Source organism: Engystomops pustulosus, chromosome 5, assembly GCF_040894005.1.
Source record: "Engystomops pustulosus chromosome 5, aEngPut4.maternal, whole genome shotgun sequence".
Lineage (NCBI taxonomy): Eukaryota > Metazoa > Chordata > Amphibia > Anura > Leptodactylidae > Engystomops > Engystomops pustulosus.
In genome coordinates, this window is record NC_092415.1 from 102,823,115 (window position 1) to 102,850,404 (window position 27,290).

Sequence of the window (27,290 nt, forward strand, 5' to 3'; positions counted from 1 at the left end):
TAATCGTACAAATACAATAGTTTTATAGGAGTTGTTTTTGTTATAGCCTAATACATTTGTAAGTCTTTAGTGGAGACCTCTCATCTGCACAGGCCATTCATATGCGCTAGGGTTGCATGATCTTTCGAAACCTCAATGCTTATTCAATACTTTTAAACTCATACTTTCAAACTCAGAACGATTCAATAACGGTTTCTGTCATTTTCAGTACTGAATGACTTGTGCTGTTTTACAGACTCCTGAGCAGCTATCTACAGGGGAATCCACAGAGGACACATCAGGCAGGGAATCCTTTGAACAGATGTGTCAAGCCAGCAGCAGAGCAGAGACCACGTCATCAGGGAAATATTAGGAACTGTCCATAGAAGGTGTTTCTACTTCTTCCAGCACTTCCCCTAACACAAGGTCTCTAAATTATTTTATGTTATTCAATTAAATATTTTTTTGCCCAGACAGAGATTTCCATGGAGTTACAGAGCCTCTGTCCACTAGACTATGGGCTTACTGATGGTCAATGGGAGGATTTTTTTCTGTCTAGAGCTTCCATAGAGTTACACTGTTACACAAGCTCAATGAACTGGTATATAGAGATGGACTGACCGCATGTGTTTCATATGTGATTTGGCTGAGCGCCGCCCCCAGACGTTTGCATTGTGTTTCTAAACCCAATGTAAACGCCCCACATGACCACACAAGTCCTGAAATAATTACTTTCGAAACAACAGTAATTGCAATTATTTCCCTCTTTACACCATCTCCACTCCAAGTGGGATTGGAGGAGTCTGAAGGGGTGCAGCTAGTGGTGATTTGGCCTACACACCCACTGTAGCCAGCAAACTTTCATGACTGAAAATTTGCAGGCTGCAGCAGAACTCTATGCCAGGCAGGGCCACCCCCTAATGTATCTATTTCATTGCAGAGGCAGGGACTTAATCAAACACTAGTAATAATGGCATCCGATAAATCATACAATACTGTAAATCAGCCCCAAGGAAAGAGTGCCACTTTTGTCTGTAGGTTGTTTCTAGTTTTGCTACCAAGTACCAAATCACTTCCAAAATTTGGAGTAGACTAAAAGATTCAAGAAGGTATATCTAAAAATGATGCTTTAAAATTATGTTGTGTTGTGTGATCTTGTATTAATTGTAGATTAAACATAAAAGATGGGTTTCCACTATAGGCAGTCCCTGACTTAAGAACACCAGACTTGCAGACAACCCCAAGTTACAAATGGACCTTTCTGCCCACTGTGACCTCTTGAGATTCCTGTAATTTACAGTTCTTTAGTCGCACACTGCAATTATCAACTGTAAGAGTTATCTCTGCAATGAAAGTGTTAATACGGTACTTGTTCCCATAACAACCCGAAATTGAAAAATTCCAATTGTTAATAAGACAAAAAAAACTTTTGTCTGGAGTTACACTTACAAAATATACCAGTTCCAACTTACATACAAATGCAACTTAAGAAAAAATCTACCGACCCTATTATGCTCCCACATGGAGCATAATAATAATAATGGAGCATCTGTCTTTATGCTTGGCCTTTGCTTCCTTTACTACTAAGGGAATTTTGGGACAGTCCCACAGTAGTGAATAAAGCAGCCGTGAAGGAGTGCACAAATTTCCTCCATTTACCTGATGCGACCAGGAGAATTCACTTATATACATAAAATTAAAAATTTTAATAATGGTAATAATAATACAATATTCTGAAAAGTTGGTATTGCAGTACAAATTGAAGTCAGTGATTTCTATTTCCAGAAAAAAGCTCTGTTACTTCCTATACACTGCACAGAGGGTGGTTCAGCTATTAATATTCAGCTTGTTAGTCATGGTATCCCTAGTAACCAGACTGTCTTGCATCAGCCTGGCAGTAGTGATCACACTGCCATTCTCTATTCAGTAGGAATACATGACTAGCTGACTAGTAGTGTGGATCAGTGGGAGTCAATCTACTGTATTACAGGGCCTCACTCATTCCCCGTCACCATCTGATTCTGAAGCATAACATTCAATGTGGTATGGTCTACTTAGCTCAGTTTTTATTAGTTTGATTCTCTTTAATATACTGTACATAAGGCCACAAACTGTACATATGGCACTGTTTATAGTAAAAGTGGGGGGAGCTTGGGGGGCATTGTTACCACTTATAAGACTGAAAGCATTAACCAAGCATTCAGGTAGATACTGTAGATCATTATGTGTAAGTAGCTTGTATCTAGTAACACATACAATAGCTAAAACTATAAAAAGGAATGTATAAAAAGGTATAGAGATACATATAAAAATCATTATCTGTATCTGAGCTCAGTGAAACATGTGAGATCTCCCTTCCAGCCGCATTCACTGTCATCTGACTCTCTGGAGTAGGAAAACAAAGCTGGGGACATGAGGGTCAATGAGCGTTGACACAACAGGCTTTTTCAGCAGTTATTCCAGAGTGATTCAGCAGTTTGCTCAGTCCATATACAGCAATGTATTTATTGCTTCACAGGAAGAGTATTCTTGTGTGTCTAACTCACAAAGATGAGCAAGCAAAATAACAAATAGGGACCATCTCAGTTAGATAACTCCAGTTCTTAAATGGGTTATCAGGGACAAGCAAGTTTGGCATTGAAGACCAAAAGATTTTTCTCCCCATTTTTAGTCACTACATAAGTCATAACTTCTATATTCATCAATGTACAATGTTTGTCCTTTGTGGAATGTTTTGTATTTTTCAATTGTACCTTTTGATGCATGTTTAGTTTGAGTTTTTACATTTTAATTCAAACTGTTCACCCTCAGTATTAATAAGATCCCTAAAGGGCTCTATCCATATAGCAACCCAAGTCCTATTAACTGCTTGGAAAAAGTCAGCCCTGGTTACGTCAACCGTTTCTGGCTGGCTTGGGCCCACCCATATACTATATCCTGCTAATTTCCCAAGTTTTTAATCTTTTTAACATTTCAGCTATGTTAATGTGTTTTGCGAAGGCATCTTAGCAACCTTTAAATATTGAGCAAACTTTATCATGGTTTATACGTTCTATTTTTCAGTTTGCTTATGCATGAAACTTTTAAAAACTCAAAGGAAGAAAAATAAAAAAGATAAATGAAAGCATCATACAATAAAATGGGCTGCAATAGCAGACAATGGACAATAGTAGAACATTTCTGGTTTGAAAATAGCTTATTCTTTCCTATTCCCAGATGATGCCTTCAAGTCCAACTAAATAAACAGATATACTTACCGTTAGAGAAAGAGCCATGCAGACAAAAGTGAAGTTCTTGATATGGGTCTTAGAGACAGTATTACTACTGTTAGCGAGTTTATTGCTTGGGTTACTCTAGAAGTGGATAGAAGAAAATAATTTATGATATGAATAATCACTTGGAGCTTCATTGACCATTGCGCAGCTAGCCAAAGATATATCCAGATTTCTACCAGACATATCACCCTGAAATTGCCAAATTTAGAAAGGCTGAGATTGCCCTGAACAATAACTGTGTGGGAACGCTGCAATAGACTGAAATGTGTAGACTCTAAGTGTACCAGCTATACTTTCCTAAATACATCTATTCCTGGAAGCAAAGCAGGGTTGGACCCAAGCAGTACCTGGATGGGAGACCTCTAGGGAAGACTGGGTGCTGTAGACAGTATGCTCTCCATCAAGGGCTACTGTTCTTCTGCTTGAAGCCCCAAGACAGACATTCATCATTACACAAAAGAAACAACTGACTTTAATGAAGTCCATTGTGCTTCTGTCAGCATATCTGTCACTTTTAACCAAATTTGCTAAGGTAACTCTTAATAGAGCCTCCATCTTTGATGTTATCTAGTTAGTTTCTTTGTATTTATGTTTATATTTGTATTTAAGTTGTAATTTTATGTCTGTACATAAAGTACCATGCTTTTGGTCTGATTCATCAAACTCTATTATTGTAACACTATCTTTGATGCCCATAGAAACCAAAGCTCATCTTTAATTTTTTAATGGCCATGTACACAATAGTGCAAAATAAACACATATGGCACAAGTTTCCTGTAGTAGAATACACAATGCACTTAGATGTGTTTTGCACTCATAAATCATTTCAAAATATAAGCCTCTTTCTGACTGTAATTTCTGACTGTGGGGTGTTCCCTAGCGCTGATCACAGTTCTCTGCTGTCTGTCCACAGTACGCATGCACATGCCTGCTCTGCACCCACCACCTTTTACGCTGCATAGCTAGCTTTGACAATAGATGATGTCAAAAGATTTTGCTCTCCCCTAGACTATACAGACATACAAAGAGATTTATTACAAGACTCCTCCATGTTACTTGGTGGCCTTAACTGGCAGTCTCCGTAAGGAGAACTCTTACTTCCCGACCCTTGTCACAAGCCTCTCACCCAGCCAAACCAGTTCCTTACGCTGTACTGAGGAGACCCAACTAGATTGAAACAGTTCTGTCTGCAGTTGGGAGTCTGTTCCCTCTAGAATAGATATACTGGTTTAGTTTTAATCCCGCTTCATGTCATAAGGCCTCCTGTAGGCCATGCTTGATGTCAAGAGAGCTGCCTTACAAGGTAGCTAAAGGAGGTATGGTTTTCCTTATGCCATCCTGGAAAACTCTGAATATTTTCCTAAAGTACGGTAAGTAAATACACCATTACCATTTAAAATAAAACTATTTATCAAAATGTAACCAGATAGCAGGAACCCCTTTTCTGGCTCCCTCGTGTCGCCATAAAGAATAGTGTGCACCGTGCCAAATTGTTTTTATAATAAAACTGTCAGATAAATAGAAAAATTAGATAAAAGATGACCTTTCTCTCTGTAGGGCACTGTCTGCACAGTGAAGAGTGGTTCCCCCTTCACCCTCAGGAAATCGCTCCATCATGCGTCTATTTCAAATAGGAGGGATATGAGCGTTTTTCAATTTGAAATTAAACCCAAGGATGTGGGGGAAACCACTTCTCACTAGCCACTCCCATGGGACACTGCTCTGCACAGAGAAAGGTAAACTTTCATCTAACTTTTCTTTATATGGGAAAAAGGCAGTTTCATTATAAAAACACTTTGGCAATGTGCTATTCTCTATAGGGCCAGAACAAGGGCCCCAAATGGCAGGTTCCCTTTAAAGAAAAGCATAGTAAATTTAAAGAATATGATCCATCCATTAATGCATTAGTTACAGTATAAACTACTTTTAATAATATCTTTTAGTGATTCAACCACAAAAACCTTAGCAGTCTGACTCATATGTAAGCAGCTTACCCGAGCAAATATGACATACTATATCTCCTTAATTGTAGACTAGAAAGAACACAAAACACATAGGGGCAGATTTATCAAGCAGTCTGAAAGTCAGAATATTTCCAGTTGCCCATGGCAACCAATCACAGCTCAGCTTTCATTTCACCAGTGCTCATGAATATTTTAAAGGGGAGCTGTGATTGGTTGCCATGGGCAATTGGAAATATTCTGACTTTCAGACTGCTTGATAAAGCTGCCCCATAGACTGTATACTGAAGAGAGACATCAGACCGACAGACTATTGGATGATGTAGATATACCTTATCAAAGGCAGGATAGACGGCCCGGAGCTCTGTTAGCCAGCCATATGGCATATGTCCCACGGGGTAAGTAGCAGTAAGGATTGCCACTGCCTGTAAATGAAGAAGAAGGACTGTAATCAACATTTCCTATTGAAACTACAGGTGGATACATTTTCATCACTTCTCTACTCATTGTAGAAATAGAAAATAAAATCTTGTCTCAGGACAGATTAGAACACAAATACTGATTCATAAGATAACTTAACTTATCTACCAGGCAAATGCTTCCTCCACCCACCCTCCTCCGTTTTTTGGGTTCTCTGTCCCATTATTATAAATATTAATGAATGCGACTCCCATATGTGTTTGCCATGTCCCTTAATATGGCTGCTTAAGATTATGGCAAAATGATGGCTCATATATTTAAATTTCTAGTCAATGGATCTGTGATAAGCATCCTCTGTTATTCCTAGAACGGCAAGCGCCAAGGATTTCAGAGTCATGAAGCCAAGAAAATAAATATTAGACAATTGGCCCAACATTTCTTAATGGTGTTTAGTATTTTTGGATTTGTTAATTCATACTGGGAAATGAGACCCCCTGAAAGAAGATATGACATGTGTAGGAAATGTGTCCCCAACTTCCCACATTGATACAGGTGTAGCCATGCCCCTCTCACATGACAAGGGGGCAGATAAGGTGGTTCAAGCCTTATTTGCATGTGCTAGGAAGTGTGACTGTATCAGGGAGTAGAGTTGCTTTGCGCAGTAACATTGCATAGGCATGTAAGTGGTAGGGGGGTTCATAGTGTGGGTGTGCGCCACCTTGGCTGTACATGTATGTAGGGTTATGGATTCTGATGTGTTTGGTTTCCCTGACAGAATCGGGTGCTGGGTGCTAGAGGAGTAGAATCTAATGTAAAGAGACTATAGGAGGGCTTTATGCACTAAATTTTGAGTGCACCCCGTAGCTGAACTTGAACTAGCTTTCACAAAACTTTGCTGAATTCATGATTTGTGAATTGGTTTAAAGGTTTCTTTTAGGCGCATGTTTTGGCGTAAAATAAATCCAGGCAACCCCCAGGCGTAGAAAGAGATGAAAAACCACTACCAGATTTATCAAAACATCAAGGGACATGTGCGGCATCACTTGATTTCAGATAAAACAAAATGGAATTGAACATATATATGTATCTTCTGTCTACCTATCTATATCCTATTATTTATCCATCTATCAATCTTGTATCATTCTTCTACTGTGTCTATCTCTCATATCTATCTTCTATCATCTATCTAGCTATCTATGTATAATCTACTTCATATTTCTGTATCTATAAATCTATCTTCTATCTAATAATCTATACCTTCTTAGATATTTATCTTCCATCATCAATCTACCTATCATCTGTCTATCTCTTACAGTCCCATATTACACATTGCCTTACCATATTGCTGTTTGTAAACTACAAAGTGTTATTATTGTGCAGGGCTAAAGGGAGCAATCTTACTGAATGTGACTGTTTATAAAATAGTTTTATTTTGGGGCACTACTTTTAGTTTTGCCCAGGGTCCCACTTATGACATTAATATATCTCTATAATAGATCTCTATAATGTTATCTAGAATGACTCACCTCTGTTGCTGCAGTGCTACCACCTAGATCACGGGAAACAAAGAGATTAACAATGGGCCTGCTGATGCGCTGTGTAGCTAATATTAGGGCCAATGGCCACCAAAAACTCAGCATCTTTCTTATTGTGGCATCTCCCTACAGAAAAAAAAACATTCTGTTAGAACAATACCAATGATGCTGAGGAGTATAACACTACATAGACTGTTCTCGCACCCCAGAGCTAACACAGCTATTTCCATAGCCTTCAAATCAGACAATAGGAAATACAAAATGAAACCACCTAAAGACACAGAAGCAGAGCAGATTTCTGCTGCCATTCAAAGTATGTGAATAAGAATTGTCAGCTCATCTTTACAAAATGTGGCTATGAAACAGGGTAACAGGATCCTATAAAGTGTGAAGTACTTGAAGAAATGGCTTTGATCACATCTCCCACCACCCAGATGCCCGATAAATGTTACAGAACGTGTATCTTGTGTATGTTCTGTAGTAGCCTTCAATGAGCCACCCTGAAGTCTAATTGCTAAGTGCTGAATGTACTACTATCCACAATCAGTAAAAAAAATTCTGCCTTGTAATGACTACAATAGATATTACAATATTATTATTCACTGCAATCACTAATGACCATACTATTAGTCCACCAAGACTTCTGTGTTTCCACATCATGATTCTAGCATCCACTTAGTGGGTTCTTTAACCCCTTAAGGACGCAGGGTTTTTCCGCTCATTTCTCGCTCTCCAACTTCAAAAATCCATAACTTTTTCATTTTTACGTGTACAGACCTGTGTGAGGGCTTATTTTGTGCGTAACAAATTTTACTTTCCCGTAATGTTATTTATTTTAACATGCCGTGTACTGCAAAGCTGAAAAAAAATTCCAAATGTGGAAAAACTGAAAAAAAAGTCACGTTCTTGTGGGCTCAGTTTTTTCGACTTTGACTGTGCACTCAAAATAACACCTCAGCTTTATTCTTTGGTTCGGTGCAATTGCGGTGATACCAAATTTTCAAAAATTAAACGAATGTGTACAAAAAAGAAAAAAAAAATTTTGCCATCTTCTGACGCTAATAACTTTTTCATACTTTGGTGCACGGAGATGTGTGAGGTGTCATTTTTTGCGAAATGATGCGACGTTTTCATTGCTACAATTTTGAGGTCTGTGCGACATTTTGATCATTTTTTATATTTAATTTTTTATGTGATGTAAAAACGTGTAAAAGTCACATTTCGGACATTTGGGCGCCATTTCCCGCCTCGGAGGTAACCGTTTTTATATTTTGATAGATCGGGCATGTTTGTGATTTTTACGGTTTATAATGTTTTATATCCGTTCTAGGGAAAGGGGGGGTGATTTGAACTTTTAATATTTTATAATTTTTTTTTCTTTTTTAAACTTTTTTTTTTCTTTTTTTTCCACTATTTTTTAGACCCTACATTAACCCTAGATGGTCAGATCGCTCCTACCATATACTGCAATACTACAGTATTGCAATATATGGCATTTTTGCACACTATACATTACAATGAGCCACAGGCTCAGTGTAATGAATATGCAGAAGCCATGTATCCTTGGGTCAAACGAAGACCCGAGGCTACCATGGCAACCGATCGTTTAAATGCCGCCAGCGACTTTGCCGGCGGCAACGGAGGGGTTAATAGCCGCGATCGGTGCAAGCACCGACCGCGGTTATTAGCGGTGGGGGTTTTCTGCAATATGCAAAAACCCCCACCTTTGTATGAAGAGGACTCAGCCCGTGAGCCCTCTTCATACATCCCTTATACCTCTGCGCCGTAGAGCTACGGCGCAGAGCGTTAAGGGGTTAAAGGACACCTACAACCAGCATGAATGATTGTAAACCAAGTACACTGACATACTGGTGTTTGCCCCCTTTGGATGGATTTGCTCTTTTTTATGCTTAATATTCCCTTGTTTTTAAGAAAAAATGTATAAGGTATAAGTGGCAACTTTGAAATACAGGTTAAAAAATATACACCAAAAACCAAGTGATAAATGTCCCCCAATGAGTATAAATGGTGAATGGAATGTAGTAGCACCCTCTGCTACTAAATCCTGGCACAGGCGTGGGCACCAGCTGACATAAACACTGGTTAGCAAACCAGATATCTAGAAAGCCATGAGAAACTAATACAGAAAATAGATTTAAACACTGTATAACTGTTCATTATACAAACAGTAACATTTATTTGATAAAACTGTACATCCCCTTTAAGTGTTCATACCATCGCACACTTACCCCCAGCTCTGGTCCACTGCTCTCTGGAATCTTATCGTGTATGTTTTTATAGTATCCTAAACATAATGTGGTACAGCGCACAAGTGCTCCTATGTATAAGGACAGGATTGGGATGAGAAGTGGCTCTCTGCATTCCAAGTGACTGTGAAGCAGAATGGCAACAAACACAACCTAGAGAGAAGGAACATAAAAGGCAGCATTTATTATTGATGTATATAAATGAAACAGCATGAAGAGATTATACACCTGCTGTAATGATAAACATTAGTAATGCATGTGCATTTTATTGTGTGTAGCTAGGAAGCCATTTCATATATTAAACACTGGATGTTACTTTGAAATGTTCACATTTAATAAATAAAAGGCTGTGCAAATCTTTTCTTATAATGGTGATTCTCATGGAGAAACAGAGACACATGCAAGGAATGGATACAGCATCCAACAAAGGGAAAAAGTTGATCTTTTATTCACCTGAGCTCAGATGAATAAAAGATCAACTTTTTCACTTTACTGGATGCTGTGGCTTCTTCGTATTTATTGGTTTATGGTGGATTCGGACGCCAGGATCGTTAGCTGCGAGCATCAACTATACAAGCGTTTCCCTTTGTAAGTGGGGATTTCTGTCTTCCTTCTTTGTATACAGGATTTGTTTTTCTAGCAATTTCCTGCATGTTGTGTAGGTAACATTAAACTGCAAAATTCTTTTCTGTGGCAAGTGAGTGAAACTCAACCAATATTGAATTAGATAAGTGACATGCTGCGTATCATAAATCTACAGTAAAAATCTATTTGGGCCAGATTTATTTTGGGGGTGCATGCTAGTACAATCTTGTGAATGAGGAGAGAGAGGGAGTTAGTGGAATATTACAGATTTTAAGTTTAAGAGCTCTCCTGTGTATACTCTTCAATGCAAACTGCCTGGCACAAAGGGTATTTACCAATGCACCTCTATTGGTAAAATTATTTTAATCTCTTTTCTTTACTTTCCTTTGGAACCAATTTGTCCCACATCAGTTAAGCTAAATGCCTAGAAACTTATGGAATGTAAAGACTGTTGATAAGGTCCCTTATAATTATATAATAATTTGTCAGGTGTCATGCTGGTTGTCAAGTAGGGAATATGACATAAGTATTATAAATGAATAGAAACAATCTGCATCAAAGTATGCAAGTGACAATAATGTTACTACAAACACACATAAAACTGATATTTTTTTTAACTCTGTTGGAAAAAGAAACAAACTTGGAATATACTACAGTAAACTGCATAGTGTTACCGCGTTTCCTTTTCCACACACTATTACACAATTGGTTATTGTTTGCACTTTAACTCTATTCTCTATTGGGGGAGTAAATCTGGGAGAGTCCCTTGTTGAGAAGGACCTGGGGGTACTAGTAGATCATAAATTGAATAACAGCATGCAATGTCAATCAGCTGCCTCTAAAGCTAGTAGGATCTTGTCGTGTATCAAAAGTGGTATGGACTCTCGTGATAGGGATGTAATATTACCCCTGTACAAGGCACTGGTTCGGCCACACCTGGAATATGCTGTCCAGTTCTGGGCACCGGTCCATAAAAAGGATGCCCTGGAGCTGGAGAGGGTTCAACGTAGAGCCACAAAAATGATAAGGGGTATGGAGGGTCTTAGTTATGAGGAAAGATTAAAACAACTAGATTTATTTAGTCTGGAAAAGAGACGACTACGAGGGGACGTGATTAATTTATTTAAATATATGAATGGTCCATACAAAAAATATGGTGGTAAGTTGTTTCAGATTAGATCAAATCAAAAGACGAGGGGGCACTGTCTCCGTCTGGAGAAAACAAGGTTTAATCACCGGAGGCGACAGGGCTTTTTTACTATGAGAACTGTCACTCTGTGGAATAGCCTGCTTCAGGCGCTGGTCACAGCAGGGACAGCAGAGAGCTTTAAGAAGGGTCTAGATGCCTTTTTACACCTAAATAACATTGACGGTTATGTTATATAGAATTGTCTCCCCTAAATCCCTTCCTCATCCAATCCCTTCCCTTTCTTGGTTGAACTTGATGGACAAGTGTCTTTTTTCAACCGTATAAACTATGAAACTATATAATCATTTCTGTTCTCCAATTCTGTTCATCGCCTTTTCAGCAACATAATGGTTTTATGTTTATATACTTTGTACTTTGTTAAACACTGTTGCTCATAGACTGTAAGCTCTTGTGAGCAGGGCCCTCACACCAATTGTTCCATATAACTGTTTGTTCTGTGTAATGTTATATTATATCTGTATATGTCCCCTATGATTTGTAAAGCGCTACAGAATTGGATGGCACCATACAAATAAAGATTATTTTTATTATTATTAACAATTATTATAATGGCATGTTGACCCCTTACAAAAATTCAATCAAATGCTGATCAATGGAGATTACATTATTTCTGAAAAAATGTTAGTGATCATATATTGGTCTCTAATTTTGATCTCCAGTGTGTGTGTATATACATATAACAACATTTATTTCCTAGTATAAAGCTCAGTAATTATAGAATATGGAACAAATTGCTGTTGAATGTTTCAGCAGTAAATACTGTAATGATGGTAATGATTGGGGATGATATGATAACAAGGAGAACCCTTGTCCTTGTCACATCCTAGTGAGTCATGTCTAATTACAGCAGAAGATTGTGTAAAAGGTCTCCTTCTTATCAGTACAGAAAGGTTCCCACAGAAAATCCCTTAACTGCTTTCTAGAAGTAAGAGTGATTCCACTCATAGTAGTGGACTTTAGTATGTTTACAGTGGTGCTCTGCAATCGTGTCGCTAAAACAGGTAAAGAATGTAATATTCACAGTCACACACGTTATTGAGTCAGGGATTCACTGATTGTAGGTGTATTGCATGCACCTATTTTATGAAAGGGGTAAGCACTAAATACCTTATCATAACACTGACATCTAGACCTCTAGCACAGTGTATATGTGCATAACGGAGAACACTGAATGCTCTAGAGATTAGATTAGATTTTAAATATGTTACAAATGATAGCGAAGGAACCTATTCTGAGTAGACACTTCCCCCATCTGGTCACATATATTTATATGTCTTCTATTTGTATTAGATGTTATTATGGTAGTTGGGTATCAAAAGCAATACACTTAGAATTACAAGTAGAATGGGGGATTTATCACTACTGGGTGCATCTTACTAAGGCTACATTCACACTGCCCTATGGGGGGATGTATATACGGCCGATATATGTCCCTCATATCTTTCTCCGGAATACGACTCCGCGTGCCATATATTCCTATGGAGGGAGCCGGGGATGAGCGACGCTCTCCCCCACCTCCTCTCGCCGACATTGCCGTGTGCTGGCCGTGCCTCGGTAAGGTGGGCAACAGCGGTGTGCCTTGAGGCTCCAGTCTCTTGGTATATCGGGTGCAGGACTGTCTGTGACAGATTTGTAGTGCAAAATACAGCAAAATTGGCATGCTGGGGCGTCCACACCCCATCCACAGCCACTTTCCATGAAGGTGGCATTAGGGGGATAAAGGGTCAATTTCTGACCCTGCAATTCCTGGCCATGCAACTTTTTTTCATGGCTTGTATGCTAGAATACTGGCCATGAGAAATTCCCTTTAAAGCCTATATAGTAGTAACAATTATACTAACAAACATTTTGTTATAAAGTAAGACATGTTACATAGGTTTTTGAAGGTTTTTTTTTAAATTTTCATTCATTCATGAGCAATGCACAAGTGGTGGAGCAGGGTGGAGGGTGAGACCGTGCAACGACCTGTGAAGCTAAATCACATAGGGGCTCATTAGTATCATTTTAAAAGTTACTATTTTAAAAGTTGATTTTAGAAGGAAGTAAGTGTCCCTAGTTTATCATTTTTGATTTTGATGTTAGTTTTCCTCTAATCACATATATGCCTTGATCTACTGTAAAAGGGGCTCTAAGTGACAAAATGTACAAATGAGTATACAAATATTTTCTTCTTACAGTAGAAAATATGGGCAAATACATGGACTCACAAATCAGGGTGCAAAACGTATGTCAGGGTGTTTGGGCAGTGTGGTACTGGACTTGAGGAGCATGGCCTCTGGTTGGTATTATGGTTGTGTCATAGCTGGCACAAAATAATTTGGGGTGATTTAAAGTACAGGCAGTCCCCAGGTTACATACAAGATAGGTTCTGTAGGTTTGTTCTTAAGTTGAATTTGTATGTAAGTCAGAACTGTATATTTTATCATTGTATTCCCAGCCAGAACCTTTTTGGTCTCTGTGACAATTGGATTTTAAAAATGTTGGGTTGTCATAAGAATCAGGATTAACAATAAAGCTTCATTACAGACACATTTGATAACTGTTATAGATGTTTATTGTAGCCTAGGACTAAAGTACAATGAATTATCAATATCCAGTGGTTCGTTTGTAACTAGGGGTCGTATGTAAGTCGAGTGTTCTTAAGTAGGGGACCGCCTGTATTAGACTAGACTTTGTGTATTTAATCTTCTGTGTTCCCCTAAAATGTTTAATTGCTGCTGTGATATTTATGATGTGTTACCAGGACCATGTTACAGATTTGATATATGATAACTCCCAGTCCAGATATTATCACACTATCTGTTGGTTTTTTTATGTGTATATTTTTTTTTTGGTCATTGTGTATGACTGATGTGATTAATAAAGATTAATTATGTGTACCATATGAAGTACTAGTTACTTTACTTATTCAGTGCTATTGAGGTTTTTTTTGGTTAAATATTAGTGGAGTGGTCCTCTATCTAGCCCCTTACTATTTGTATTATCAATTTCCTGTGGCTGATATATTTCTGGTGGAAAATACATTTGGTTGTATGTAATACATTTGCTTGAATGCTTGGATAAGACAAGGACAAAGTACTTCAAAGACTTGTATATCCACATGCCAAGAAGAAAATACATAAACAAGTATAAACCTCTGACAGGTTATATGCAGGTAGAAAAATAAGACTTTTCAAACATGAATTTAGATAACCTGCTTTAAAGGGGTCTTGGGTTTCTCATAAACAATCTCATATGTTTTGGACTATAGAACACACCTGAATGTAAAAAACATATAACAAAAAAATTGAAATCAAGTTAAATAAATGAAAAAGTTTCTCAAAAAACTCTAATATGTAATAGTAATAGGATGCAGAATGTTTTATTTAGTTCATCTGTCTCCATTGTTTAATATGTATAGACTTTCCTTTTGAATTGATCCTATAGTAAGAAGAGCACATTCTGATCCGTTCTTATAAGCTGCCCTATATTTTCACTGATATCAGGGCTTTAAACAATAAAGAATATCAAAGTTTACAGCATATGGCGACCAATATATTACTGAGACTTAACAAGCCGCAGAATTAGTAGCCAGATATTGTAAAACCACATGGATAGATAACATTTTAATAAAAATGTAATCCCTACAGTGACACAGACGGTCATTTCTAGGAAACTCATCATTTAGGCAGTCCTTCCAGGTTCAATACTTTCAGGTAAAATGTATAAACTTCATTAGGGTTTAGGAAATGTGAATGGTCACCATCAGCATAAGTCAATGTGGAATATTCTACTATGAGTGCCTCTAGTTTACTGGATACTAACTGGTAGTTTAGGATTTCAGCAGCAGAGTGAAAAACAAGGTCCAATGAGTCCATACTCCAAACTGAAGTGCTTTTTTTCAGAAAAAAAAAGTATATATTTTCCCTCCATTCTGTGAGGGGTCAGACTCTTTGCAGTAAGCTCTTACTGCATGGATAATGGATAGTAGAACATTGAGGATGCCATCTATTCATGTTCAGGAGGGGATCCGGCACTCAGAAAATAAATCTTCCAAAGAGCCACGGAATGTATGAGAATTTAATAAATTTATGAGAATTTATTAAAATAAAAAAAAAACAGCAACACGTTTCAGCTCAGTACATGGGCCTTCATCAGGCATAACCAAACATCTCCTGTATCACATTTATATACATGGCACAAATTGAAAAAAAACAGTTTGCCCGGGAAAAACGGGGGTCGGTTACCTCATAGGTAGAAAAAAAACATACTGACTAAAACACAATAATATATAAAAAAAACAAAACAAAGATATATAGATTTCTTATACACAGTTCACCAGTCAACTAGAAACACTGAAAATATGTGTTATTCTTAGTATAAATGGTTACCATCTAGTCTATTCGGTTACCGAGTTACTATAAGGGCCGAAAGCTTGCTTTATTCAGAGGCCTGTAAGTTGATCACGATAATTTTTTATCATTTCCGTAGTTTACCTGTTGCTTAGATACAGGGATCTGGATAACTTCACGCGAGATTCCCCTCCAAACGGAGTCACTTTGGGTACGTTGCTTAGTTACCCAACCTTCACGTGATTGTTTCCTTCATCCACTCCCAGATGGTTCCAAGTTTGATGCGTTGCTTGGCTACCCAGACATCGGTATAAAAAATTATCGTGATCATTGCATATAATATAAATTATATTTCTACTGAATGCGGCCATTGCAAGTTATACTAGTTGCAAGGTGAGTTATTTGGGGGGGCATGACTATATGTCAAAAAAGCTTAAATTTCGAAGTTTGACAATTTATTAGCATTTATTTCTTAACTAAAACGCAAAAGATTTGCACTTTTAATTTATGCAATTTTGTTCAAAATGTACTTATACTTTAATAATTACAACTAATAGGACTGAATGAAGTCCTAAAATTAATAATAAACATAAATAAAAAGGGAATTGCACCAGGCAGGCTAAATAAGGATCCATGAAGGAGAGAATTTTTTTATTTTTATTTCTGGCAATGCCAGAATTGCTAATAATTATGTAATTACTGAATGTAATCAAGAAGTCAATAAAATCCTTTTTTTTTTATAGCTGTGAGTGGAATCATTGAAAATCACTCACCATTCATGATGTATTATTTATAGCAGTTCTCTGTATCAGGTGTCTGATAAATTCATCATCAATATAATTTTTTCTGATAGCCGTACAAAGTTGAACTTTGGCCAATGTAATAGTATGACAATAAATGTTTTTGACCTCCTGAGTCCAGACAAGTTAAGTTTGGGAGAAGTTATCACTAGAAATAATCCCTTGCTGCAGAACGTTGAATGCACAATGATTTATCACATTACGATATTTTAAAGATGATACAGAAAGTAAAAGGACTTTACGTAAAGCTAAGATCTTTAACTTGGTTCACTTCAACTATGGAAAACAGGACACTCTTACCATGAACTAGTTCTATGGAGCATGAGGAACATGTGATGGCCAATATCCACAGAATGTGTATGGCCACTTTTATATTTAGCCCGAAGACAATAATATCTGCTGACAGTTAAAAGGGATTTTCAAGGCTAATACACTAGTGACCTAATTTTACCATAGGTCCACAATGTCATCTCATTCGGGGGCCAAAGACCTGGCACTGTCTTTGATCAAGCTGCTACAGAGACAACAGTGCATGGTCTCTTTGTTGTTTACCAAGCATAGCACCAAGCACTGTATGGCACCATAGTGCTGTCCTGTGCAATAAATTAGGGTAATAAGGAGCTTTTGCAACTTTTATATACAAGGTTGCAACCCCATGACTAAGCTGCAAAAAAGTCACATGACAAATGAACCTTACCTGAGTGCTGCTGACAAATGGGAGCAAGTGTCATTCTGATATTGATAACACATCCTTAGGATAATACTTGGTGTTAAGGGGGTGCCTTTCAAGGTAGCAAAATGAGGCATTGTTTTCCATTTCACACCTTGGAAAACAAATTAGCATATTTCCCAGAATCCACTAGTGGAGCATTAATGGCTATAAGTCTCCACACGCCTATAAGACGGACTTAACCCCTTAAGGACCAGGCCCTTTTTCATTTCTGTGTTTTTATTTTTCACTCCCCACCTTCAAAAATCTATAACTTATTTTTCCATGTAAATAGCTGTGTGAGCGCTTGTTTTCCACGTAACAAATTGCACTTCATGGTGATGGTATTTAATATTCTATGCCGTATACTGGGAAGCGGAAAAAAATTCTGAATGCAGTAAAAATGATGAAAAAACACATTTCTTGTGGACTTGGATTTTACATCTTTCACTGTGAGCCCTAAATGATGGGTCTAGTTCATTCATTTGGTCAATATGATCCTATGGATACCAAATTTGTATAGGTTTTATAATGTTTTCATATATTTACAAAAATTAAAACCTCCTGTACAAAAAATAAATTCTTCATTTTTCCGTCTTCTAGGGCAAATATATTTTTCATACTTTGGTGTACAGAGCTGTGGGTGGTGTTATTTTTTTGCGACTTTTGATGTCGTTTTCAATTTTTTTTTTTTTGGATTGTATGACCTTTTGATCAATTTTTATTGAATTTTTTATGTTTTTCAAAATGGCAAAATAATGCCATTTGCGACTTGGAACACTATTTTCTGCTTGTGCTATGACTTGAGAAATTAGCTTAATAAAAGATACTTATCTTTACTATGACATGAGAGATCACTTATAAAAGATATACTTATCTGTGCCATGACATCACACAGATGAGCTGAACATAGTTGACTTACTTGTGCTATGACATCAGAGATGGAGGCACATCCAACCAGAAAGCTGTATTTGTGCTTAAGTAAAATGCCAGCATGTGTCCAGGCCTTCAAGATAATAAAGGAATCAGTTCATGATAAATATATATAATACTGTACAATGCATCTCTATTTATAATGAATTCACCAATAAGCTATTAACACGTTACATTAACCACCACTTGGTTGCCCTGTGAATTGGCATGGTCTAGTCTTTAGTGGTTGAGTTATAGTAACACCTATGTACACCACATTAGCACTCCAAAACATACTGGTAGGTTGACTAGATTGTGAGCCCCATTGGGGACAGGGACCTTTTTGGCAAGCTCTGTGCAGCGCTGAGGAATCAAACAACACAGATCAAACATTTTGTATATTGACTTGCGCCAAAGTGTCATCCTGTGACTGCCACAATGCATGCGTTAATGCATTGCCTGAAGTGGCTAGAAGACCTGAATTCTAATTGAAAACTCAGTATTACTCTCACATCAAACCCATATCATATATTATATCTTTATCATATAAAACTAAAACATTCTACAAGGCGTGTTGCCAATCCCAAGGATGGTAGAATATAATAAAATATAGAGATACACCTTGATAATGTGCGACATTACTCACCATGGCATCCATAAAGGGGAATGCTGCCAGGTACAGGAAAGCCTTCCGTGTTTTATTCCCCACAGACTCATCCACATGGTGAAGCTTGTTAATAATATAATATCCAAGGTCACTATACGCTGTGAAGGAATAGAAAGGAGCATGTTCACAGACTATGCAAGAAGTATAGGACAAAGACTGCCATAATGCAGTAAGTAACTAGATAACCAATAGAATCTCCACTAGGAAAGGTTCAACACTTGAGGACAACTGGTATCAGGCCCTTAAAATGTTAGTAACAGTAACAGTTGAAGTATTGAAACCTTTTTGTACAATCAATGCATAAAAGTTTTTCCTACACCACGAAATGCACTAGATATTCATCTAAATATGTAACTTTTTGCTAAATCTGTCTACCACATTTGTATTCACATGATAAATGTGGAATAAATCGTGAAAAGTGGAGTGGGATGAAAAAAGGCCAAAATAATGCACACATTTAACACTTTTACCCCCATGTGAATAGAGCACCAGTCTGCAGGCAGTCTCACAGAAGTGCAGTTGTGACAACAAACCCGCACAAACATTGCCCCATTGAGATGCAATGAAAACCCACTGATCGACAAAAAAGGATTTGTAAAAAAAGTAAAAGTAGCATAATATGATAATATCAATATCTATATTGCTATACGGCAACCATTATTTGTAGGTCCATGCTATGCTTGTAAATAGGTGACTTAGTGTCGGATAGCCATAGTGGTAAAGAGGGCACTTGGTAAAGAAATATTTACCAACAGTAGTTGTTAAGGTTCTGTAGTAGGGAAGACCATGCATGCAAGTCTTGTTCTTTCACTCTCAACAGAATTTAAACACACCAATTCTTTTACAGTTATGCAACCAGAAACTCCCATTTCAAAATCTATAGCAAAAGGTCACAAACCATCATTGTGGAAAAACCACATGTTTTAGCATGACAGAATGAATTTTTTTTAACTTTTTTTAAAAATGCAGTTTTTTAGAAGTACATACCTATGAGGGTGTGAAAAACAGCAGCCACAATTCCAGCTACCACCATACATAATACAGCCTTCATTCGGTCCCTCTTACTGTTGACAAAAACAAGCCCTACATTTTTGAAGTCACTCATTGGACCAGTGAAGAACTTCATCAAGGAATATGCCAGACCATAGCTGGCAAGCATCTCAATAGCATCTTCTTTAACAGCAGCTATACCCCGATTTAAAGCCTGTGAAGAGTGCAAAGTAAATAAATTATATATATACTGTAATAATACATGAAATGATAAAAATAATATAGCACATACACACTATTTGTGATGTTCTAGTTAATGATATAATATCCCAGGTCACTAAATGCTGTGAAGGAACAGAAAGGAACATGTTCAGCGACTTTGTAAAAAATATAGGACAAAGACTGCCATAATAAAGTGTGCACCTAGATAGTTACGACATCAAAGGGAACCTGTCACAAGGAATCATTTTTAGCTGGTGACAGGTTCCAATAGTCTACGCTATGGTGATTTTAAAAATGCCTTTGTCATCATTCTGAATAATTTCAGTAGTTTATATAAGTTTAATTCACTTTATCTTCCAGAGAGCTGGATGAGTGTGGAGGAGAGGAGACTGACACAGACACACGCAAGCTGAATATATTCCTACCCTGAAACTCACTACATGGTGCTGGCAGGGAGCAAGGTAATGCTAGATAAACTTATATAAAGTAATAATGAAATTCAGAATGCTGGCAAAGGAATTTTTAAAATTAGCATGTCAAAAGGAAACTGTCACCAGCTACAAATGACATTCCTGGTGGAAAAGTGCTTTAACATGATGGAAAAAGGATGGAACACTGGTCTCTCTTTACTTTACCAAGTTCCTGGTACCTGTCAATCTACCTCATAGCAGATCAGACTTGTCATATACTGTGCTCCAGAGAATCCTTTTTTACATTTATGCCATTGAGTGTCTTATAATGACAGGGTATGGCAGTGACAGTTACTGGTACACCAATATTTGCATTCCAAAATGACATCCACTGTAGAAAGAAGGTGTAGAAAAGGAAAAGCATTGCAGCCGCTAAAGTTCAGTTGTGTATAGGGAATAAGTGAGTTTAGTCTAATATGACAAATCACTGGGAAATAATACATTGCCATATGCAAAAATGTTTTAACATGTGGGCTGATTTGGGAGCAGAGCTTTTGAAGGCTACTCCCATGAAGATCCTTTCGCTGAGCACTGCTACAACCCTCTTATGGCACCGGTAGAAGTCCAGTAGAAGCCATTTAAAATGAATTATTATCAATATCAAGTAATTAACTATGTGGCCCTGTGGGATATGATCGTACTTGGTAAAGAGTCAGCTGGCAAATTTCATTTATAACAGACAGCCCATAAATACAGGAGGCAATAGCAATCAGCCACAAATTACACATAATGATCGACACAAACGTCTAGACAAAACGATTGCACTAAAGAATAAAAGATGGATCTTCAATTCTAGAGCGCCTGTCAAATGCTGAGCGTCTAGCCTTCTTTCTTTCATTCCTGAATATATTTCTCTCCTAATAAAAAAGAATGATTTGCAATAAAGTGGTTGTATATAGACACAAATATGATACGTAAGGGATATGAGAAAAGAGCACATTCTACATCGGCATATTGACACCAAATTTTATTTTATTTTCAAATAGAAATAATAGATAGTAAAAAAAATTTGTCTAATGGGCTATAGTTTGTGCAAGCTGAGGGCGCAGTATCTCAGAGAACTTTCTGCAGGGAGAGCAGGTAGGTGAATATTTTTTTTTTTTTGCTGTGACTACTTACTGGTGCTTGTGGCTACCTATATACTGGGGGGTATGTGCTGTGGCTACCTATATACTGGGGGGCATGTGCTGTGGCTACCTATATACTGGGGGGCATGTGCTGTGGCTACCTATATACTGGGGGGCATGTGCTGTGGCTAGCTATCTACTTGGGGGCATGTTCTGTGGCTACCAAAGTACTTGGGGGCATGTGCCGCGGCTACCGATCCACTTGGGGGCATGTGCTGCGGCCACCTATCTACTGGGGGGCATGTGCTGTGGCTACCTATCTACTGCATATTGTAAGGCTCTTACGGAATAATATTTTAAAATATGTGGCGTTCATGGCTCTCTCAGCCAAAAAGGTTCCTGACCCCTGTTGTAGACCGTCATAAAGTTTAACACAACGCCTAGTGCTGTATAATAATGCAGGTTTGTACCTTTTTTTTTCAAACTAAAAGTATATGATAAATGTGCCTTGTCGAATGTGAAGCCAGAAAACAGGTGTCTAGACAAGACAAGACTACCATATCTAGCAGAGATCGCATTAACGCCTCACCAAGCGTCATAGACGCATGATGAGGCGCCATTACTCCCCAGAATAATTGGCAAGCGTAAAAGTACGCTTGGCAATTATCCCCTGTAGTGTGTGAGCTGAGCGGTCCGGAGCGCACAGCAATGGTGTGCAGGACATTACACTGACAGCGCGCGGGCCCGCACTGCTCAGCTCACACTACAGAGCTGGTAGCCTCTAGAATGGAGCTGCTCCGAGTATCCGTGATGTCACGGGAGGGGCGGAGCCTCCGGGAAAGGGGCGTGGCTTACTACGCAGTCTCCTCACAGGAAGTAGAGCTGTAATGGCTGCCTGCAAGTAGAAGATGTACAGGTGTGCATACATGTGTATGGAGGTGAGGGGGCCTGACAGGAGTGGATGTGATAAGGTCAGGGAAGACCTGTATGTTACATGGGACTGCATGGCTTGCAGGTGCTGAGTTGGCATGAGGTGTATTTTACATAGGACTGCATGTGTGACAGGTGCTGAGGTGGCATGAGGTTTATGTTACGTAGGACTGCGTGTCTGGCGCGTGCTGAGGTGGCAGGTGTGTGTTACGTGGGACTGCATGTCTGGTGCTGAGGTGGCAGGTGTGTGTTACGTGGGTCTGCGTGTCTGGCGGGTGCTGAGGTGGCAGGTGTGTGTTACGTGGGACTGCATGTCTGGTGCTGAGGTGGCAGGTGTGTGTTACGTGGGACTGCATGTCTGGTGCTGAGGTGGCATGAGGTATATGTTACGTGGGACTGCGTGTCTGGCGAGTTCTGAGGTGGCATGAGGTATATGTTACGTGGGACTGCGTGTCTGGTGCTGAGGTTGCATGAGGTATATGTTACGTGGGACTGCATGTCTGGCGAGTTCTGAGGTGGCATGAGGTATATGTTACGTGGGACTGCGTGTCTGGTGCTGAGGTTGCATGAGGTATATGTTACGTGGGACTGCGTGTCTGGCGAGTTCTGAGGTGGCATGAGGTATATGTTACGTGGGACTGCGTGTCTGGTGCTGAGGTTGCATGAGGTATATGTTACGTGGGACTGCGTGTCTGGTGCTGAGGTTGCATGAGGTATATGTTACGTGGGACTGCGTGTCTGGCGAGTTCTGAGGTGGCTTGAGGTGTATGTGAAACAGGACTGCATAAACAGTAAAAACACGTAAAAAATGACAAAGACGCAAATTCAATTAATAAAAAACCTAAAAAAAAACGCCTCCCCCCAACACAGACACCAAAATAAATAAAACAAAATTTCTTTTTAAAAAAGCATTTTACAAAGCAATCATCAAGGATTTGCAGTCAGCAGTCTGGTCACTGGGGCTCGGCGGCGGCTGCCACAGTCTGGACGTTTGGTGTCAGCGGCGTGGGAGGTTTCGGCGGCCGCAGTGTGGTGGTGGGAGGTTTCGGCGGCCGCAGTGTGGTGGTGGGAGGTTTCGGCGGGCCGCAGTGTGGTGGTGGGAGGTTTCGGCGGGCCGCAGTGTGGTGGTGGGAGGTTTCGGCGGGCCGCAGTGTGGTGGTGGGAGGTTTCGGCGGGCCGCAGTGTGGTGGTGGGAATTTTCGTCGGGCCGCAGTGTGGTGGTGGGAGGTTTCGGCGGGCCGCAGTCGGGTGGTGGGAGGTTTCGGCGACTGTGGTTGGGGGGTTGGTGGCGTCAGCTCCATTTTGGTCAATGCATGATGTAACATCACTATAACTGCCTCAATTTGCTATTTAAACACAGAAAACACTGACGCAAGATTTTCTTATATAATTAGCGTCTATCAACATTATGAGTTATATACTTGTATTACTGAAAATTTCATACTCCTTCCCGGCTAAAAATACTCCTCAAAAATAGTAAGAGGAGTATTATTACCCTTCTAGAAATATGTTAGTGCGACCTCTGATATCTAGGATATTAGAAAATGTATGTGGGATAAAAAAGTAAATGACAGGGAACGCTGCCTTTTCGCATATAAGACGGATATGGAGCCCGGCGGCAGTATGGTTGCCACACACAGTACCATGCACAGGAAAAAGAAAGAGCATGCTCTATCTTTTCCTGTGTTTATGGTTGGGTGTCTTGCATCGCTATGGAGAGGGGCGGGGTGAGCAGTGCTCCTTCTGGTTTTCCTCTGGTTTTCTCCTACACTCCAAAACATACTGGTAGATTAGAGTGTGAGCCCCATTGGTGACAGGGACTGATTTGGCAAGCTCTGTGTGTGCTATATAAATTAAGGAACTATTATTATTATTACCTGCATGCAGCGGGTCCCGGAGGGGGGGGGGGTCATTTGCATCCTGTGTGTGTGTGTATATGTGTCTCTCTTTATGTATTCTTCCTCTCCTGCACACCTTCCCCCTCCCCTACCTGCTATTTGTGTACTAGAATATCCAACCAGGAAGATCTAGAAAATATCCACAACTTATCAATCTCTATTGAGATGTTATTCTAATAGACAATAAAAGCAGAAAATGATAAGAGAACAGTCTTCGTGAATATATGTAGAATGGAAAGGTTTTAGCCATCTATTGAAGAAGATATTTAGTATTGGATCGGAGCAAACGGCAGAGTAATAAAACTTTAAGCTAGTGATTATTATACTCTAGTTTTTTTAGGAATTGTACTTGTCATTGTCTCTGTCTACCTCCTAGATGCTTCCCTTGATCTAGCGTTCTAATATACATTCTTGACATATGAGAAGCAGCATATCTTATTCTATGTATATCCATGGAAGAACTGTCAGTATGAGAGTAAGTATGTCCATGAAGAACATGTTCTAGTTTGTAGTGTGCCAGAACATAGTAATATAATACACAAGACAGCAGAAAAGTATGTGCTAATTCAGTATTCCACACATTTAATTTAGCGTAACATTTATAAACCCTTATACTAATAAGATGTGCTAAACTTGTAGTATTAGTACGGCAATTACAACTGATCCCAGACAACCCCAATGATCAGTTTAAAAGAAGGAATTCAGACTATAACTAAGTTTTTTTGAGACTTCAACTTTTTAAGAACCAGGTGCTCTTTTGTGTTTGTGTTTCTGTTTTTCACTTCCCACATTCCAAAAGTCATAACTTTTGCATTTTTCCATTTACAGAGTCAATACAGCTGGTCCCCTACTTAAGAACACCTCACTTACATACGACCCCTAGTTACAAACGGACCTCTGGATGTTGCTAATTTACTGTACTTTAGTCCTAGACTACAATAAACAGCTATAACAGTTATCACTGGTGTCTACAATGAAGCTTTATTGTTTATCCTGGTTCTTTTGACAATCCAACATTTTTAAAATCCAGTTGTCACAGAGACCAAAAAAAATTTGGCTGGGGGTTACAATGATAAAGTATACAGTTCCGACTTACATACAAATTCAACTTAAGAACAAACCTATAGACCCTATCTTGTATGTAACCCGGGGACTGCCTGTACATTGTTCTTCCTAGTTCCAACATGAAATGTATTGTAAAGCTAAAAAAATTCCAAATGTGGTGGAACTGACAAAAAAGCGCAGTAGCGCCTTTTTCTAGTGGCCTCAGATTTTACAGATTGCATACAGCAGTGCAAATGACCCAATCCTTTTATTCTTTGTGCCATTTCGATCACAGAGATACCAAACTTAAACAGTTTTGTTATGTCATAATACCTATCATGACACCCATAATTTGTTTTCATACTTCAGCATACAGAGCTCTGAAATATTTCAGTGTTCATTTGGATCATTTTTTGTTATTTAAATATATTGGGAATCTTAGTATTCAGGGATATCTAATGTGTTATCTAATGAGTAAAAATGGTCCACATTTATAAAAAGTGTAAACTGCACTAGGTGCAGTTTTCCTGTGTAGTGTGAGATAGATTCATGAAATATGTTGCACGTTCTTCATGAATCTGGCGCCCAATGCACTGCTCCAACAGAAAGTACCAACATTTGTTTTGGAGCACCATTAACAGAGGGCATCCGACACAATTCTGGCAGACACTGTATGATGAATGTGCATCGGAACGCCACTTTCAGTGCAGTAAAGTGCAGAAGCGACTCATTTAAATTCTTAAATACATGCACAAACAGTTTGCACTGAAAAAACTGGTCCAGGGGCTTGGCTAATGTCTTAATATTAGGGGGGAGAGTGGATTTGCCATTTTCCGACCCATACATATCCAAAATATGCGGAGGCATTTAGCTATTTAATATGCCATACTGCATTAGTATCACTGAGCTAAAGTTTAGTGGCAAGGACACGGAATCTTTTGGATGGGGCCCAAATGTCCAGCAGCATTTGGATACACTCTATCTGTGCTTCTTGTTTCAAGCTGCTCACCACAGAGAGCGGATAAAAGAAGTGTTGGTAAGGAGAGGGCTGGGCATTATAAAGTTTTGGTTCTTATTTCACCAACCATAAAAATCTGCATAAAGTGACCAGAAATGTCAGCTCTCAAGGAGAGGTTAGACCTGTACGACCCTTATTATTAGTTCTATAAGGGGGCTGTATGCTCCGGTGAGTGATGAGACCCCTACTTTTTTAAAAGGAGCAGAACAGTTATACCTGATACCTATACCAGATCATGTCAGGCTTAACTAACCTTGCTATCTTATCTATCCTATTCATACCCTATCCCATAAAGAAAAACGCAAGAGATATAAGATCTATGACAACATATTCTGCCAGGTATTAATGCTGATGTTTAATGACAGCATTGTGTTCCTCTTGTAAACACTGGATTCCTTGTTTTGAGTTAAAAAAGAACTTGTAGCAAGCTTAGAAAACCCTGCAATTAGATATCCCTCTAACACACCAATATTACAAGTGAAGCAGAAACTTCTATCTACAGCGCAGATCTCCTATCAAGTCACTTGTGTTTCTGGGACACACTGCAATAGATATGGTCTGGCATCCCTAAGAGAGTCCATATACAGATAAAGCCAGCCTGTTGTAAAAAGAATAGGGAACGGTGTGTTTTTTTTCCTATTATTGTATTCACTTTTTTGTTGTGGTCACTTAACAAGATGACATTCAACTATAAAATGCATAATTTAGTGTGCCGTCAATTGTGTATAGGTTCCAATGTTAAACTAATCTGGAGTAAAATGGGATCATTATAAAGTGTGGGGACCACAATGTCAGGCATTATAAAGAGTGAGATCAGCCTAATTCCCTCTGGATGTACCAAGCCAAAATTAGTTTGGTGACTATAAGAATAGAACATTTGAACATTTAAGGTAACTTTGCATATGTTGGTCTAAGTCTCTTTTTTAGGGCTTCTACCTTGTAGTTCATTATGTGACCAATGAGTTATTGTCACTAAAGCAATCCTGGTGGTGGTCCCATG

At 38.8% G+C, this 27,290-nt stretch overlaps 1 protein-coding gene across 1 annotated transcript in view; it reads right to left on the reverse strand.

The window, feature by feature from the left end:
- Positions 1 to 27,290, reverse strand: part of ANKH (ANKH inorganic pyrophosphate transport regulator) — a 70,261-nt gene that overhangs the window by 14,535 nt on the left and 28,436 nt on the right. Inside the window, exons 2-8 of the mRNA XM_072152767.1 lie at positions 19,639 to 19,855; positions 18,631 to 18,749; positions 17,995 to 18,078; positions 9,420 to 9,590; positions 7,162 to 7,296; positions 5,548 to 5,640; positions 3,237 to 3,332 (exon numbers count right to left, since the gene is read on the reverse strand). Coding sequence (XP_072008868.1) covers positions 3,237 to 3,332; positions 5,548 to 5,640; positions 7,162 to 7,296; positions 9,420 to 9,590; positions 17,995 to 18,078; positions 18,631 to 18,749; positions 19,639 to 19,855 — 915 coding nt within the window. The remainder of the gene's footprint in view (positions 1 to 3,236; positions 3,333 to 5,547; positions 5,641 to 7,161; positions 7,297 to 9,419; positions 9,591 to 17,994; positions 18,079 to 18,630; positions 18,750 to 19,638; positions 19,856 to 27,290) is intronic.